General features: G+C 46.0%; 3 protein-coding genes across 9 annotated transcripts in view; 1 reads left to right on the plus strand and 2 right to left on the minus strand.

Moving 5' to 3' along the window:
* Nucleotides 1-2,914: 2,914 nt before the first annotated feature.
* On the minus strand, nucleotides 2,915-9,249 carry RSKR (ribosomal protein S6 kinase related). 5 transcript variants are annotated; one of them, XM_050763220.1, is made up of 12 exons: nucleotides 9,010-9,249; nucleotides 8,353-8,592; nucleotides 8,175-8,258; nucleotides 7,981-8,049; nucleotides 7,521-7,590; nucleotides 7,165-7,269; nucleotides 6,950-6,990; nucleotides 6,678-6,705; nucleotides 6,483-6,572; nucleotides 6,309-6,397; nucleotides 6,061-6,171; nucleotides 2,915-5,611 (listed from the first exon to the last, which is right to left on the minus strand). In XM_050763220.1, exons 1-12 carry the CDS (start codon nucleotides 9,184-9,186, stop codon nucleotides 5,405-5,407), a joined length of 1,311 nt encoding a protein of 436 aa, XP_050619177.1. In that variant the 5' UTR covers nucleotides 9,187-9,249; the 3' UTR covers nucleotides 2,915-5,404. The 5 variants fall into 5 exon arrangements, with proteins under 5 accessions (XP_050619177.1, XP_050619176.1, XP_050619178.1 ...); XM_050763219.1 differs by having other exon boundaries at nucleotides 8,353-8,595; XM_050763221.1 differs by having other exon boundaries at nucleotides 2,915-5,658; nucleotides 8,353-8,595.
* The window catches only part of RPL23A (ribosomal protein L23a), a 119,616-nt gene continuing 110,029 nt past the window's right edge, over nucleotides 4,679-14,265 (plus strand). The window contains exon 1 of the mRNA XM_050763259.1: nucleotides 4,679-4,682. The gene's annotated coding sequence lies outside the window, so the exon portion shown is untranslated. The remainder of the gene's footprint in view (nucleotides 4,683-14,265) is intronic.
* Nucleotides 9,340-14,265, minus strand: part of BLTP2 (bridge-like lipid transfer protein family member 2) — a 31,988-nt gene continuing 27,062 nt past the window's right edge. For 2 of the 3 annotated variants that reach the window (XM_050763181.1, XM_050763178.1), the window contains exons 32-39: nucleotides 13,653-13,833; nucleotides 12,127-12,213; nucleotides 11,784-11,894; nucleotides 11,513-11,648; nucleotides 11,274-11,404; nucleotides 10,991-11,092; nucleotides 10,559-10,693; nucleotides 9,340-10,141 (exon numbers count right to left, since the gene is read on the minus strand). In XM_050763181.1, coding sequence (XP_050619138.1) covers nucleotides 9,959-10,141; nucleotides 10,559-10,693; nucleotides 10,991-11,092; nucleotides 11,274-11,404; nucleotides 11,513-11,648; nucleotides 11,784-11,894; nucleotides 12,127-12,213; nucleotides 13,653-13,833 — 1,066 coding nt within the window. In that variant the 3' untranslated portion in view covers nucleotides 9,340-9,958. Of the gene's footprint in view, nucleotides 10,142-10,558; nucleotides 10,694-10,990; nucleotides 11,093-11,273; nucleotides 11,405-11,512; nucleotides 11,649-11,783; nucleotides 11,895-12,122; nucleotides 12,214-13,652; nucleotides 13,834-14,265 lie in introns of all 3 variants that reach the window. The other variant, XM_050763179.1, reaches the window with a different exon arrangement.

The raw sequence follows: 14,265 nt of genomic DNA on the forward strand, positions 1-14,265 counted from the left end.
TTCATGTGAATAAGTAAAAGGTATAAGTCAGTGACTCTGAATGGAGGTGGAGGGAAGAGGAGGAGAGAATTCCTTCCAGAGATAATCACATCAGAACTGGATGAAAGAGTCAGTGCTTTTTCAAATTATAAAATTATACTTTCTGAACCTTTTCGTTCTTTTTTAAGAAGGAGTTTCACTCTTGTTGCCCAGGCTGGAGTACAATGGCGCAATCTTGGCTCACTGCAACCTTCACCTCCCAGGTTCAAGCAGTTCTCCTGCCTCAGCCTCCCGAATAGCTGGGATTACAGGCATGAGCCATCACGCCCAGCTAATTTTGTATTTTTAGTAGTGACGGGGTTTCTCCATGTTGGTCAGGATGGTCTCGATCTCTTGACCTCGTGATCCACTCGCCTTGGCTTCCCAAAGTGCTAGGATTATAGGTCTGGGCCACTGTGCCTGGCCTTTTTTCTTTTTTTTTTTTGAGACAGAGTCTCCCTCTGTTGCCAGGCTGGAGTGCGCTGGCGCAATCTCGGCTCACTGCAATCTCTGCCTCCCAGGTTCAAGTGATTCTCCTGCCTCAGCCTCCCACGTAGCTGGGACTACAGGTGCCCACCACCACGCCTGGCTAATTTTTTGTATTTTTAGTAGGGACGGGGTTTTACCATATTGGCCAGGGTGGTCTCAATCTCTTGACCTCGTGATCCACCTGCCTCAGCCTCCCAAAGTGCTGGGATTACAGGGGTGAGCCACTGCGCCTGGCCCTCTTCTTTTCTTTCTTTTCTTTTTCTCTCTCACTCTGTCACCCAGACTGCAGTGCAGTGGCCAAATCATAGCTTCAGGTTATGATCATAACCTGGAGCTTCTGAGCTCGAGCAATCCTCCCATCTCAGCCTCCTGAGTAGCTGGGTACTACAGGACCATCATGACACCTGGTTATTTTTTTTTATATTTTTATACAGACGAGGTCTCACTGTGTTGCCCAAGCTGTCCTGGAAGTCCTGAAGTGATCCTCCCACCTCGACCTCCCAAAGTGCTGGGATTACAGGTGTGAGCCACAATGCCCAGCCAAAACCTTGATTTTTCTGTCACCCCCTCCACTGCATCCTGAGAATCACTGCTGTAATAGACTACTGAAGAGAGTATGTTGAAAATGTTCCCATTTGGTAAGAAATAATTCAAACTACATTCATGTGATTATGGTCTCTAAACTAATATGACCTAGGAAAGAGACCCTAGTGACATTATGTTAACCATTTCTTTTTTTTTTTTTTTTTTTTTTTTTGAGATGGAGTCTCGCTGTGTCTCCCAGGCTGGAGTGCAGAGGCGTGATCTCGGCTCACTGCAAGCTCCGCCTCCCGGGTTCACGCCATTCTCCCGCCTCAGCCTCCCGAGTAGCTGGGACTACAGGCGCCGCCACCACGCCCGGCTAGTTTTTTGTATTTTTAGTAGAGACGGGGTTTCACCATGTTAGCCAGGATAGTCTCGATCTCCTGACCTCGTGATCCACCCGCCTCGGCCTCCCAAAGTGCTGGGATTACAGGCTTGAGCCACCGCGCCCAGCCTGTTAACCATTTCTTAAGGACCTTAAACCCTAGTGACATTATGTTAACCATTTCTTAAGGACCTTAAACCCCAGTGACATTATGTTAACCATTTCTTAAGGACCTTAACCAATTGTGCTGCTGTGACCACAAAAGCCATATGTTGGGTGACCTGAATATTAATTAACCCAGTATTATAAAATCCTCTGCATCTGTCCTTTGAAAAAGCATCACAGGGCTGCGAGCAGTGGCTCAGGCCTGTAATCCCAGCACTTTGAGAGGCCAAGACGGGTGGATCACCTGAGGTCAGGAGTTTGAGACCAGCCTAGTCAACATGGTGACACCCCATCTCTACTAAAAATACAAAAATTAGCTGGGCGTGGTGGCGGGCGCCTATAATCCCAGCTACTTGGGAGGCTGAGGCAGAAGAATCACTTGAGCCCGGGAGGTGGAGGTTACAGTGTGCTGAGATTGCAGCATTGCACTCCAGTCTGGGTGACAAGAGCAAAACTCAATCTCAAAAAAAAAAAAAAAAAAAAAAAAAAAAAAAAAAAGCATCACAGGCCAGGCACAATGGCTCATGCCTATAATCCTAGCACTTTGAGAGGCCAAGGCAGGCGGATCACTAGAGCCCAGGAGTTCAAGACCAGCCTGGGCTACATGGCGAAATTCCATCTCTTAAAGAAAAGGAAAAGGAAAGGGGAAGGGGAAAGAAAAGAAAAGAAATGATATGAATAATTTATTCATATCATTTATTTATATCATCTTATTTATATAAATAAATAAATTTCAGCATCACAGAAATCTGAACCCATACCCCACAATTAAGAACCAGTGGTTATTTTACATACCAGGAAACTAAGATCCAGAGAGGTTAAAATGACTTATTAAAGACGATGAGAGCCTGGGCGTCGTGGCTCACGCCTGTAATCCCAGCACTTTGGGAGGCCAAGGCGGGTGGATCATCTGAGGTCAGGAGTTCCACACCAGCCTCGCCAACATGGCGAAACCCCGTCTCAGAACACAAAAATTAGCCGGGTGTGATGGCATGCACCTGTAATCCCAGCTACCCAGGAGGCTGGGGCAGGAGAATTGTTGGAACCCAGGAGGCAGAGGCTACAGTGAGCCGAGATCGCGCCACTGCACTCCAAACTGGGCAACAGAGCAAGACCCCATCCCCACCAAAAAAAAAAAAAAAAGACGATGGGATAGTTATTGGTGGATCCAGGCATCAGATCTCCCAAATTCCAATCGAATGCTCTTAACAACTATTTTGGAAACCATTAATTCCTATTTTTAGTATTCAGTTTTTATCCAGTGTGTAGTTCTGGTCATCACAACTTTAAAAAAGTAATAAAAGTGTCTAAAGAGAAACAAATGAGATAAAAGGATAAAGGATACATTGTCTTATTTATTTATTTATATCCCAACCTTATTACAAGAAGGCTTACAAAGATGTAGATATTATAGTAATATAAAAGGATTAAAACTTAGAAAAATGAGAATAAGGAAAAGAAAAGTAGAAAAGGAGGACAGAACCAAGAACATGACTAGCATACAAAATACATAAACACTTGCTGAAGGTAGGCCACAAATTGGGCTCTAAATGGTCTACTATCAGTATAAACAGAAAAATACAATCAGTTGAATATTTAGTGTCCTTAAGGTAAAAACCAAACAGCAATTAGGAAAACTGGGTCCAGAGAAAATTTCTCCCATGCATTCTTAAATAGAACATTATGAACTGTTATGATAAACACCCTTTACAGTATCCACAGCAATTAAATTTATTTTTTTTCCTGAGACAGGGTCTCACTCTGTTGCTCAGGCTGGATGCAGTGGCACGATCTTTACTCATTGCAACCTCCACCTCCTGGGTTCAAGCAATTCTTCCCCCTCAGCCTCCTGAGTAGCTGGGACTACCACGTGCGCCACCATGACCGGCTAATTTTTGTATTTTTTTGGTAGAGACAGGGTTTCACCATGTTGCCCAGGCTGGTCTCGAACTCCTGACCTCAGGTGATCCGCCTACCCCGGCCTCCCAAAGTGCTGGGATTACAGGTGTGAGCCACCACACCTGGCCAGCAATTAAATTTCATAGAGATTTTCATATGGATTACCAAAGTCCAATCCAGAAAAAGCAATTCTGCAGAGGCCAATAAAATGCCAGCTATGCATAGGGAGATCTGGTTTAATCTAGAGACAGAATTAATAAACAGAACTACAGAGTACTCTCCAGACTGTCTTTTGTCTAGAGAGATTAGATATAACTAAATAATATGGTCTAGATTAAAACTTACTTACCCTCAAGTCTCAGGACAAAAATGAAAATTGTGAATAAAGAAAAATGAAAAGAAGCCATAAAGGCCCAAACTGTATATTAAGGTCCAGATGATTTTCCTTACTAAAGGAAAAGGTTATTGAGATATGTCTCTAACCTTAAATCTTTTCTTTTTCTTTTGAGACAGAGTCTACCTCTGTCGCCCAGGAGTGCAATGGCACAATCTCAGCTCACTGCAACCTTGGTCTCCAGGGTTCAAGCAATTCTCCTGCCTCAGCCTTCCAAGTAGCTGGGACTACAGATGTGCAGCACCACGCCCAGCTAATTTTTGTATTTTTTAGTAGAGACAAGGTTTCACCATGTTGGCCACACTGGTCTCAAACTCTTGACCTCAACTGATCTGCCCACCTTGGCCTCCCAAATAACTTTATATCTTAAGGTTGATGCATGCCTCTTAATCTCTTGGTTTGCCCATCAGAAACTGAATCATGGGCTGACTAGGATAAATTATCCGTTTAATAATCCTATGCTTTTCAAAGAAGTTTTATTTTGGATAACTGTTCCAATTAGAGACCTAGAGAAGACATTTAACCTACCCATGTTTCAGTTTCTATTTTCTTCCTCACTAGATTATTTTATTCACTTTTCAATTTTTAAAAATTAGATTTATTGCAGACTGGCCTCAAGCTCCCAGACTATATTTTTTAGCTGTATTATGTAGGGGTTGAAATGCCAGCTTTTAAGACTTTTGAAAAATTCACAGGCTGGGTGTGGAGGCTCATGCCTGTGAAGGTTGCAGTGAGCTGAGATCGTGCCACTGCACTCCAACCTGGGTGACAAGAGTGAGACCCTATCTCAAAAAAAAAAAAATGGGGGGGCCTGGTGCAGTGGCTCACACCTATAATTCCAGCACTTTGGGAGGCCGAGACAGGCCAATCACTTGAGGTCAGGAGTTTGAGACCAGGCTGGCCAACATGGTGAAGCCCTGTCTCTACTAAAAAATACAAAAATTAGCTGGGCATAATGGTGTGCACCTGTAATCCCAGCTACTCGGGAGACTGAGGCATGAAAATCACTTGAACCCGGGAGGTGGAGGTTGCAGTGAGGTGAGATTGTGCCACTGCACTCCAGCCTGGGCAACAGAGTGAGACTCTTTGTCTCAAAAAATAAAAATAAAAATAAAAATAAAAATTCATATTGCTTCTGACAAGCCTATTAAACACATCAATAGCACCCTGGGAACCCATGAAGTATTATTATTGCTCAAGAAAGGAAACAAGTGGAAGCAGCCCTGGCTGAGAGCCTGAGGGTAAGAGCACTGGAGAAGTAAAGAAAAGGAAAAGGTCACCACCCTGATCTGAGATGTTGAATTGAGAGGTAGGTTGTATGATAGGGAAGGAATAGGGCCAGCTGTGGCTGCCAGTAGCAGAATGTCCAAGGTTGGAACTCTGGTCTAAAGCCTAGGAGAACAGAACGGTGAGGCTACAAAATAAAAATAAACTGGATTATCAAGGTGGTCATACTGAGTGGGCAGTGATGGAGATCTTCAGGCTCCCAACCAGGCCCCAATTTACAGTAGAGAGGCTCAAGCAGGGATAGGTTAGAGCAGGAAGGACTCCAGATCACAGTCAAAGTCGTCGAAGGGCATGGTCTCTGCTGAACTGGGCTGCGTAGCTTGTGTCTCCGTGACAAAGTTCACTGGCTGCTTCTGTAGGAGCTCTGGGTCAAAGGCCACACCCCGAAAGAAAGGGTGGACCTGGAAGTGATGCAGATAACGTAGACGATGGAGGGGGTTCTGGCATAAGAGCTGAAGGAAAATAGAGCATGAAGGATGATGACTAGGACAGGAAAGGCCTGAACAGAAAGGATGGAAAAGAAGAAAGAAGTTCGTGGAGCTGTGGAGGGTAGGAATAAGAACCCTGAAGAGTAGATGATTTGTAAAAGAGGGAGAAATAGAGGCTAATTTGGGGCAAAGGTGGGAATAAGGAGCTGTACTTGTGAGTTTTCAGATGAGTGTACAGTGCTCCACTCTCTCAGAAGGGACCTCTCTGTTCTAGATGGGGAGGAGATTTGGGGGACCAGGAACTTAGGAATGAGACTCAGTACAGCTTAGATGGCAAGTAGTTAGGTAGTTAAGTAAAAGTTGGAGCCCCCCCCAAAAAAATTAATGAGAGGAATGAGGAAACATCACTTTAATGAAGGCAGGAGAGCATGAATGGTTTGGTAGCCAAGAAGGAAAGCAGCGCTCATCCTTACCTCATGGAGCAGGAGTGAGAGGCCCTGGTTAAGAGAAGCTGGGATCTCAGAGTCACTGTGGGTCACACTTGCCAACATGGCCACATGATCTCTCTCTGCAGCCACTGGAAACTGAGTTAAGAGGTAGGGAGTGGGGATGGGGGTAGGGGTTCCTTCCTTAGTAGGAATAAGACAAGATTTCCTAAGGTCTTCCTTCTTCCCCCACAGGCAAAGCTCTTCTCTGCCCAAAACTACTAGTATTCTCTCACCTTTCCCGTTGCCAGAGAGAAAAGCAAGACACCCAGGGACCACCAATCAGCGGCATGGTTGTAAGGTCCTCCACTTAGGACCTCTGGGGCTACAGATTTCAAAGACACTCATCACTGACATCCTTTAGCTATCCTCCTGCCCAATGCTTACCCATCAGCTTTAACCTCTCTCACCCATGTACTGAAGAGTGCCACAGATAGTGTAGGCTCGAGCTCCCTGGGGCAGGTGGCGGGACAGACCAAAGTCTGTCAGTTTCAGATGGCCTATAAAGAAGGTAAGGCAACCGCACCACTGTTCCACCCCTCGTCAGCCATAATTTATTCCCAAAGTACCTCTCATCCTGGGGCTAGGGAAGGAAAAATACTTACCTCGTTCATCTAGAAGAATATTCTCCATCTGAAAGATCACAGGTGAGAAGTAATTCTTCCTCTTCCTTTCAACTCTCTTTCATCATGTATACACCCCAGCTGAAGGTTATGCCCTACTCAGCACTCAAATCTATACTCAGCCCTTGCCCAAATCCTTGGCACCCATGGGGGCCCCAATGTCTACAGTTCTCTGCTCCCTAACTTCTTGGACTTGTTGGGACTTCTTATTGAGACTCTTTCTCAGACAAAGGGAAAAAAGCACTTAACTCTACCTTCACATCTCGATGCATGATGCCCAAGTCATGGAGATAACCTGTGGATAACAAGTATGGGGCGTGCTGCAGCTTTTCTGTCCTTTCCAGTTTCCCTAGTAGCCCTCATCCCATCCCTCTCCTATTCTTTGACCTCCATTATTTATATTAATTCTTTACTCTCCTTCCCAACTTAAATCTTCCCTCCCCATTTCCTTTACCACTGTTTCACTTACACAGTACCAGGACCAACTCGGCAGCAAAGAGACGGATGGAAGCCTCAGGAAAGCAGCCAACAGCCGACCAAAGGGAGTACAGATCTGTGCTGCAGTAGCTACACACTGCAAAGCCAGTGTGAAGCTACATACATTGCCAGAAGTCTAGGCAATGTTTGGGAGCTGCAATGCCTGGGCTCAAGGCATTGTAGGCCTCCTGCCCAAAATGATACCACTTGCTGTTCCCCCTCCCTTTGGGACAGAGAGGTGCCATGAGAAGGGGGACAGAGCAAAGGCAGAACAAGCCAAAGAGATAATCTCAGGTGGGGATATAGCACAAGGACCCTGGGGGATGAGGAGAGAGTCCAGTCACTCACTAATGAAAAGGTGCCGTTTTCCCTGCCAGCTGTCCCCCAAGCTGTGTACAAAGGGATGGTTGATCTGTCGCTAGGGACAAAGCAAACAGGAAGTTAGGGAGGAACATGGTCATTGAGAATAAAGGCAGCCGAGAACTCAGGTTTTACTCAGATGCGCAGAGGGGGAACTGCTGCCTCATCTCTCAGTTCAGAGGAACTCAACAATTGGAACTATCTGGTAATCCTAGAACCAGCAAATACTAAGGAATACACTGGGACATGCTTAAGAGATTTCCCTGGTAGGACATGAGAAAACTGTGTTGAGAGCTGATAGATACTTTTCCCAGGACCTACTTTAGTGTCAAACTAGGCTGAAGCAGATGGAGGAGGCAGAACCAGGAAAAGGTGGTGGTCAAGAAAGGTACTTTCCCTACCTGTGGCCTAGCTCTTCCCACAATCCTTTCCAGGACTCTGTGCATACCTGGATGCTAACCTCCTCTTTGCACTGCCTCACAGTGTCCCTCTGTAGGACCTTTACCTTGGGCACCACCTATAAAAGGAGAGTAGTGATGACTCATAGAGGATAGTGCTATTGAATTGTTTACTCCTCCCAACCTCTCTGGAATCAAGACTGGAAACAGAGACTAGAGAATAATGTGGTACCTAAGCCCCTACCTTCACTGCAAATATAGCTTTCTGGGTGCAATCTAGCACCTTGAGGACAGTTCCAAAGGAGCCTTTAGCCACAAGGCCTAAAATCTGTACAGAGAAATGGAAAACAGGCCAGTTGAGACTGGTCATTTCCAACTTCTCCCAAAGACTGAGACCCGACTCAGGGATTCCACTGACTTACCTTCAGCTGCTGCTGCCCCCTAATGGGCCTAATGGGAAACTCTGGTAGAAAGAGGTTGATGAACTGAGGCACTGGCCACTCTGGCAGAGACTTCAGTAGTGGGGCTGGCTTTAGGGACTCCCGGTGCAGATAGTGATGCCCCCGTAGTTCCCAGAGTTCTTCCAGATCTGACCTGATGGTTCCCACATCTGACCAGAGGCTCTTCCAGCCTCGGGCCCAGGGGCCCCGGATGTTGCCACCCTGCTGAGAACCAAGGGAGCCACTCTAAACTTTCTGCTCCTGAGGCATAGCAGGTTCCACCCATCTTACTAGGCACTCCCTCCCCTTAAGTCTCAACCCTTAGAGGTACATTTTTGAGCATGAGGCAAAATTCCCGTTACCCTTGCTTTGTGCTAAGCCCTGGATTTCCTGGACACAATTCAAATCCTCTAGGAAAATAATTGTTGGACATTTTCACCATGATACATTAATAATACAGCCTGCACCTCAGTATTGGGCTGTGATGCTTTCATAGTACAGCCTCCCTGCCCCACCCCCACATTGGGTAATCACTGCCATGCTCCTAACCAGGAACTTCCCAGGCCTCAAGCCCCCCAGGCCTCAAGCCCATGTCTCCCTCTCCTCCCCTCAGTAGGCTGTCAGAGCCCCACAGCCTACCTTGTGAGGAACAGCCACCTGGGTGTTTTGCCCCTGCCGACAGCTTACTGCTCCCATTCCCAGCCTCTGCCTCCTCTCTCTGCTAAATCTGCTGTCCCAGTTACATAAGCAATTCCTCTCCCTGATGCTGCATGGCACGAGCCCCGCCTCTTCCAGTGTGCAGAAACCCATCAGCATGGGGCCAGAGTCACACTAGGACTAGAAATTTCTGTAATACAGCTTCAGGGCAGAGAAGAAGGGGCCACCCTCAGAGTGGCAGCTGCAGGATGTCTTGGGTTGATGAGGAAGGGATACAGATTGAATGCAGGCACTCAACACACACACAAAAAATGAGCATCAAATTTAAAATATCTTTTTTTTTCTCTTTAAATCATTTTGCCATTTTCCAGGGCATATCCTAGGGGGAAGGGTAGGGGACCCATGGCCAGCCCTGGCTCCTACTGCCATCCTCCCAAGTGAACTTAGCACAGAGACTGGGGAGGGGTTGATCGCCGCTCAGAACACCAATACCTCTTTCATACATGGCAGTGGAGTGAGGATCAGAGGATCAGCCCCCTCCCTTTTTTCCTGGCACAGAGGGAGGACAGTTACACTTAGAAATATATATAATATATATATTTATATATGTTTATAAAAATTTATCACACTTGATCAGGACTATCCCCCTACCCTTTCACTTGACCCCAAGGAATAGGGTCCTGCCCTGGGCCCGTTCCCTGGGTCTTGCTCTCTTGTTGTCTCTCTGGCCCTGAACCTGATCAGCGTGAGATGGAACTCAGCATTACTGTCCACCATGCCCTGCAGTGAACAGGGCAGGTGGTGAACAGCAATGCCTAGGGGCTCTGACACCCACAAATCCTGGTGGATAAAGGGAAGCCCCTCCCACCCACAAGTCCCTGGAGCCTGAGCCAGAGTCAGATCCTGTACTGTAGCCACTCGAATCGCCAAATCATTTGCGCCTGCCAAAGATGGACTTCTTGCCAGGGTTCTTGTCGCCCACACTTAAACCAATGAGGAGCCGGGCTTTCTCCTCCTCTTCCTGCTGTTGCATGTTCAGATCCGATTTAGTTTCTAGCTTTCCCCGGACCTCAGAGCCTGTTGCAGGCTTCAGTCTTAGCTTCTCTTTGATCACCTGGCAGATTGGAGAGGAGTAAAGGAAAAGGTAAATATTAGTGGGCAGGCAGAATAAATCAAAATGAACCAAGACAATAAAGATTTATTAAACACATCCAAGGCACAATGGGGCAATTCACATACAATGGTCTCTGCTTTCAAGAAGCTTACAGTCTAATGATAACTCCTTCTAAACTTTAGGTTGTGTTAGCTCTCAGTTCCCTAAAATCAATGGTGATATATGAAACACTCAATAAACACTGAATTTAATAATCTGAGTGAGGTCATGGAGAGGGCAGGCATATAAGTCACTCACCACATGCACCTGCCCTTTCCCAAGGATATTTATTCATGGATTCTAAAACGAAAGGCTCCCCAAAAGAGGATCTGCCTGCCAGCCCCGTTAACCAAACAGCCATGAGCCCTGGCGGGATACCTGGGCAACCAGGGCTTTGCGGCTGTCCCTTTTGACAGCCATGGCAAAGTCTAGCCATGTCCATGTGTTGTTGTGGTACTCCAGACAGGGCAGCACCAGGTTAAGGTCACCCCAGTCCACACTGTTCTTCTCACCCTGTAAGAGGAGGGGGAGGGGAAAGAAAAAAAGAGGGGTGGGAAATACATCAGCTGCCATTTTGAGTCCAAGCCAGTCACTTGAGCACAAGGCCTACAATAGTAACCTATATATACTGGTTTCCCCTTAATCTCAGTCTCGTAATGGTGCTGACTCTTGAGGGTAGCAGAGGGAACAGCAGATATATCACCCACAGCTCAGCGTCACAAACAACCTTGCTGTCTCCCTGTCTAGAATCTCTGATCTTATCTGGTTCCCTGCCCACCCTGTTCTACAAAGTACTTGAAAGGTGCAGACCTTGTAGCTGACACACAGTGGAACCTGTGGAATCTTTATGTAGATGAAGGAGTTGTTCATGGCAGCTCGCTCTTTCATCTTGTCAATGTCATCCACAGGGTGCTAAGAAAGGCAGGCAAGGAGTATGAGCCCTGAATCCATCAGAAGAAACTCAGGACCCCAAACATCTCCCTCTTCTTTTATCCCTAGAATGGACTCAGAGGAAACCGAAGAAATCCCAAATCACACCAAACAGGACCTCAGGACTCTCCCATTTTTCTATCATCAGGGGCATGTTTGGTACCTCTGGAGATTTGCGAAATGACCTTCTGACCCCAGAACTCCGAGTCAAACCCTGTGCCACACCCTTCCCAGGGCCCAGTGGTACTGCATCATCTGTTGCAATCAGCTGCCGAGGCTTCACCACTGGTATTCCTATGAAAAAGCAAGTGCACCAGCTGTCATCCATCCTCATTCTGAAGTCTCAGCTGTCTTTGGGGCTGCTACCCTATTCTTTTGGGGCTCCACCATAAAAGTTCTCACCAGTAGTCACCAGTTTGGACTTATCCTCTTCATCACCAACTTCATCATCTTCCACACTTCGGCCAGGAAAGAAAAAGCCCATCATTCTATGGAAGAACTGGTGTGTCAGCTGGATGGTGAGAGGCACCACATTTACCTAAAAAGGAGAAAGATTCAAGAAGTAATTAAGCTCAGACACCATGATCAGTTTACCTACTCCTAATATCATGTAACACACAGCTGGCTTTTGAATGTCCTTTGTTCCCAGGTCCCCAAGGGACTGCTTACTAACCTCAAAATGCTCCTTAACAGAGATACCCCCAACAGGGGGCCGAACTTTGCTGAAGAGGCGGAGAGCTAGCTGTCGCCCAGACTGGCAGGAGCTCTGGGGCCGCAGTACTACCTGTAGGATAGAGAGTAAACAACAGCCCAACCCAATGTCCTTCCTGCCATAAAGCAACCCCCAAATCCTCTGCAGAATGAGAGGAGAAGCAATGGTACTGCTAAGCTGGGCAAGCTTTCACCCTCTCAGATCACCACATTGTTTTCCATAGTGGATTTATATTGAACGGCCGTTATAAATGCCCTGTGCTAAAAATATGCAAATGGACTAGGAATGGGGAAAAAAGACTTGCCTTATAGACAGCATTGGGGAGGAGGTTGTTCATAGTAAACCAGCCCAACTCCAGAAGATGTTCTGCTGTGTCATCAGATTTATTCACCTATAAAGACAGTTTTGCCCCATCTATTATAATAAACCTTTCTCAGAAGTCTACTAGACAATTGCTATGTATCCAGTTTGTTTTCAGGCTCTACATATGCCTAATCCCAACTTTGATATCTCCTTCAAACTCATACAGTCAAAACTCTTTAATCCAGTGTGTCTCATGGGCACTATTGTCCAGGACACTAAATGCTGATAGTACTATCTAGCCATTGTGACATTAAAAAATGTTCTAATTCATTTCCAAATGCCCCTTGTAGGAGAAAGTAATAAATAATACTGCCTTCTTTACATCAATGGCAGAAAAGCTGAATGTCAGTATTAGAATATTCTATTCCAAGCTGGACATGAAAGATTATTTGCCTCTGGACCATACTTCTAGGGATCATCTTCTTACTCAACAAGAGAAGTATTTGATCAAACTCATCTGTATCTGTATCTTATTCTATTTTATTTTTTTTGAGATAGGGTCTCACTCTGTTGCCCAGGCTGAAGTGCAGTGGCACAATCTTGGCTCACTGCAACATCCATCTCCTGGGTTCAAGTGATTCTCCTGCTTTAGCCTCCTGAGTAGCTGGGATTACAGATGCACACCACCACACCCAACTGACTTTCGTTTTATTTTTAGATAGAGTCTCACTCTGTCACCAGGCTGAAGTGCAGTGGCACGATCTTGGCTCACTGCAACATCCACCTCCCAGGTTCAAACGATTCTCCTGCTTCAGCCTCCCGAGTAGCTGGGACCACAGGGGTGCACCACCACGCCTGGCTAATTTTTGTATTATTAGTAGAGATAGGGTTTCACCGTGTTGGCTGGTCTTCAACTCCTGACCTCAGGTGATGCACCTGCCTCGGCCTTCCAGAGTGCTGGGATTATAAGTGTGAGCCACCATGCCCGGCCTATCATATATGTTTTTAATTATTTATTTTCTTTTTCAGAGACAGGGTCTCACTCTGTTGCCCAGGCTGGAGTGCAGTGGTGTGATCACAGCTCACTGCAGGCTCAAACTCCAGGGCTCAAGCAATCCTCCTGCCTCAGCCTACCAAGTAGCTGGGACCACAGGTATGCACCACGATGCCCAGCTAATTTTTAAAATTTTTGTTGAACTCTTGACTTCAAGCAATCCTCCCACCTTAGCCTCCCAGAGTTATGGGATTACAGGCATGAACCACCACACATGGCCTGTATCATTTTTTTGAAAAATACTTTATTTATTTGTTCATTGTTACTTTCCCCTATGGCATCAGAGCTGTATGTGTATCATTCATTATAAACAGATGTGTCAAAGGAAGCTCTGCTCATGTTTCCAATCATACTATCATTAATAATCATATAATAATTAGCCCCTTTTTATTTCTCTTTTATGAGTTAGACTCCTAAGCTAGGTCAATGTTTCTCAATACAGCTGCCTTTGTGTGACCATATACCCCAGATACCTTGCTGTAGAGGAACCTCTGCAGTTCTAATTCAGCAATTCCCAGCTGTCCATCTTCCTCTGTCAGGCGCCACCGTGCCTGAGCAAAGTAAAACTCAGTGCGACGGACCACACTCACATCTTCTTGCTGCTTTCGCAGCTCCATCTTGTTAGCCCGCTGCAGTTGGAAATCCTTAAAACACCTATAAGTGGACAGGGGAGCCAAAGCCAGTAAGGGAAATAGCACATGGGTAGGGGGTGGGATAGAATGCTCTAGAATGATGCAGGAGGTAAACTCAGAAATTAACCTATTCTGGGTTAGCCAGTCCCTAAATTTTTTTTACTGAATTTATTGCTGCTGACATTCTAGGTCATAGAAGCACAAATCCCAACTTTCAGCTCTATAGCTTCTTGATAAAGTAGTGTCTTCCCACTAATAACTCCTACGATTTTATCTGCAATTGTATGCTGATCAACTTCAAGATATTTTCATGTATCTATGTCAGGTTCATTAAAAAAAAAAAAGATCTTTTCAGTTCAGACGCATAGTATCAAGGCGACCACAGTGATCTTTCAGCTGGGTGTGGTAATCCCAGCTCACGCCTGTAATCCCAGCACTTTGGGAGGCCAAGACA

This window comes from Macaca thibetana, chromosome 16, assembly GCF_024542745.1.
Source record: "Macaca thibetana thibetana isolate TM-01 chromosome 16, ASM2454274v1, whole genome shotgun sequence".
Lineage (NCBI taxonomy): Eukaryota > Metazoa > Chordata > Mammalia > Primates > Cercopithecidae > Macaca > Macaca thibetana.

What these genes read in the sequence shown, in the direction of transcription:
- RSKR (XM_050763219.1), bottom strand. Translation starts at nt 9,186, where the DNA reads ATGCTGATGGGTTTCTGCACACTGGAAGAGGCGGGGCTCGTGCCATGC. An exon ending in AGGTGGCTGTTCCTCACAAG is followed by an intron (nt 8,596 to 9,009) that starts GTAGGCTGTGGG and finishes CTTGGTTCTCAG; the next exon opens with CAGGGTGGCAACATCCGGGG. An exon ending in TGGCACTCTTCAGTACATGG is followed by an intron (nt 6,398 to 6,482) that starts GTGAGAGAGGTT and finishes TGAAATCTGTAG; the next exon opens with CCCCAGAGGTCCTAAGTGGA.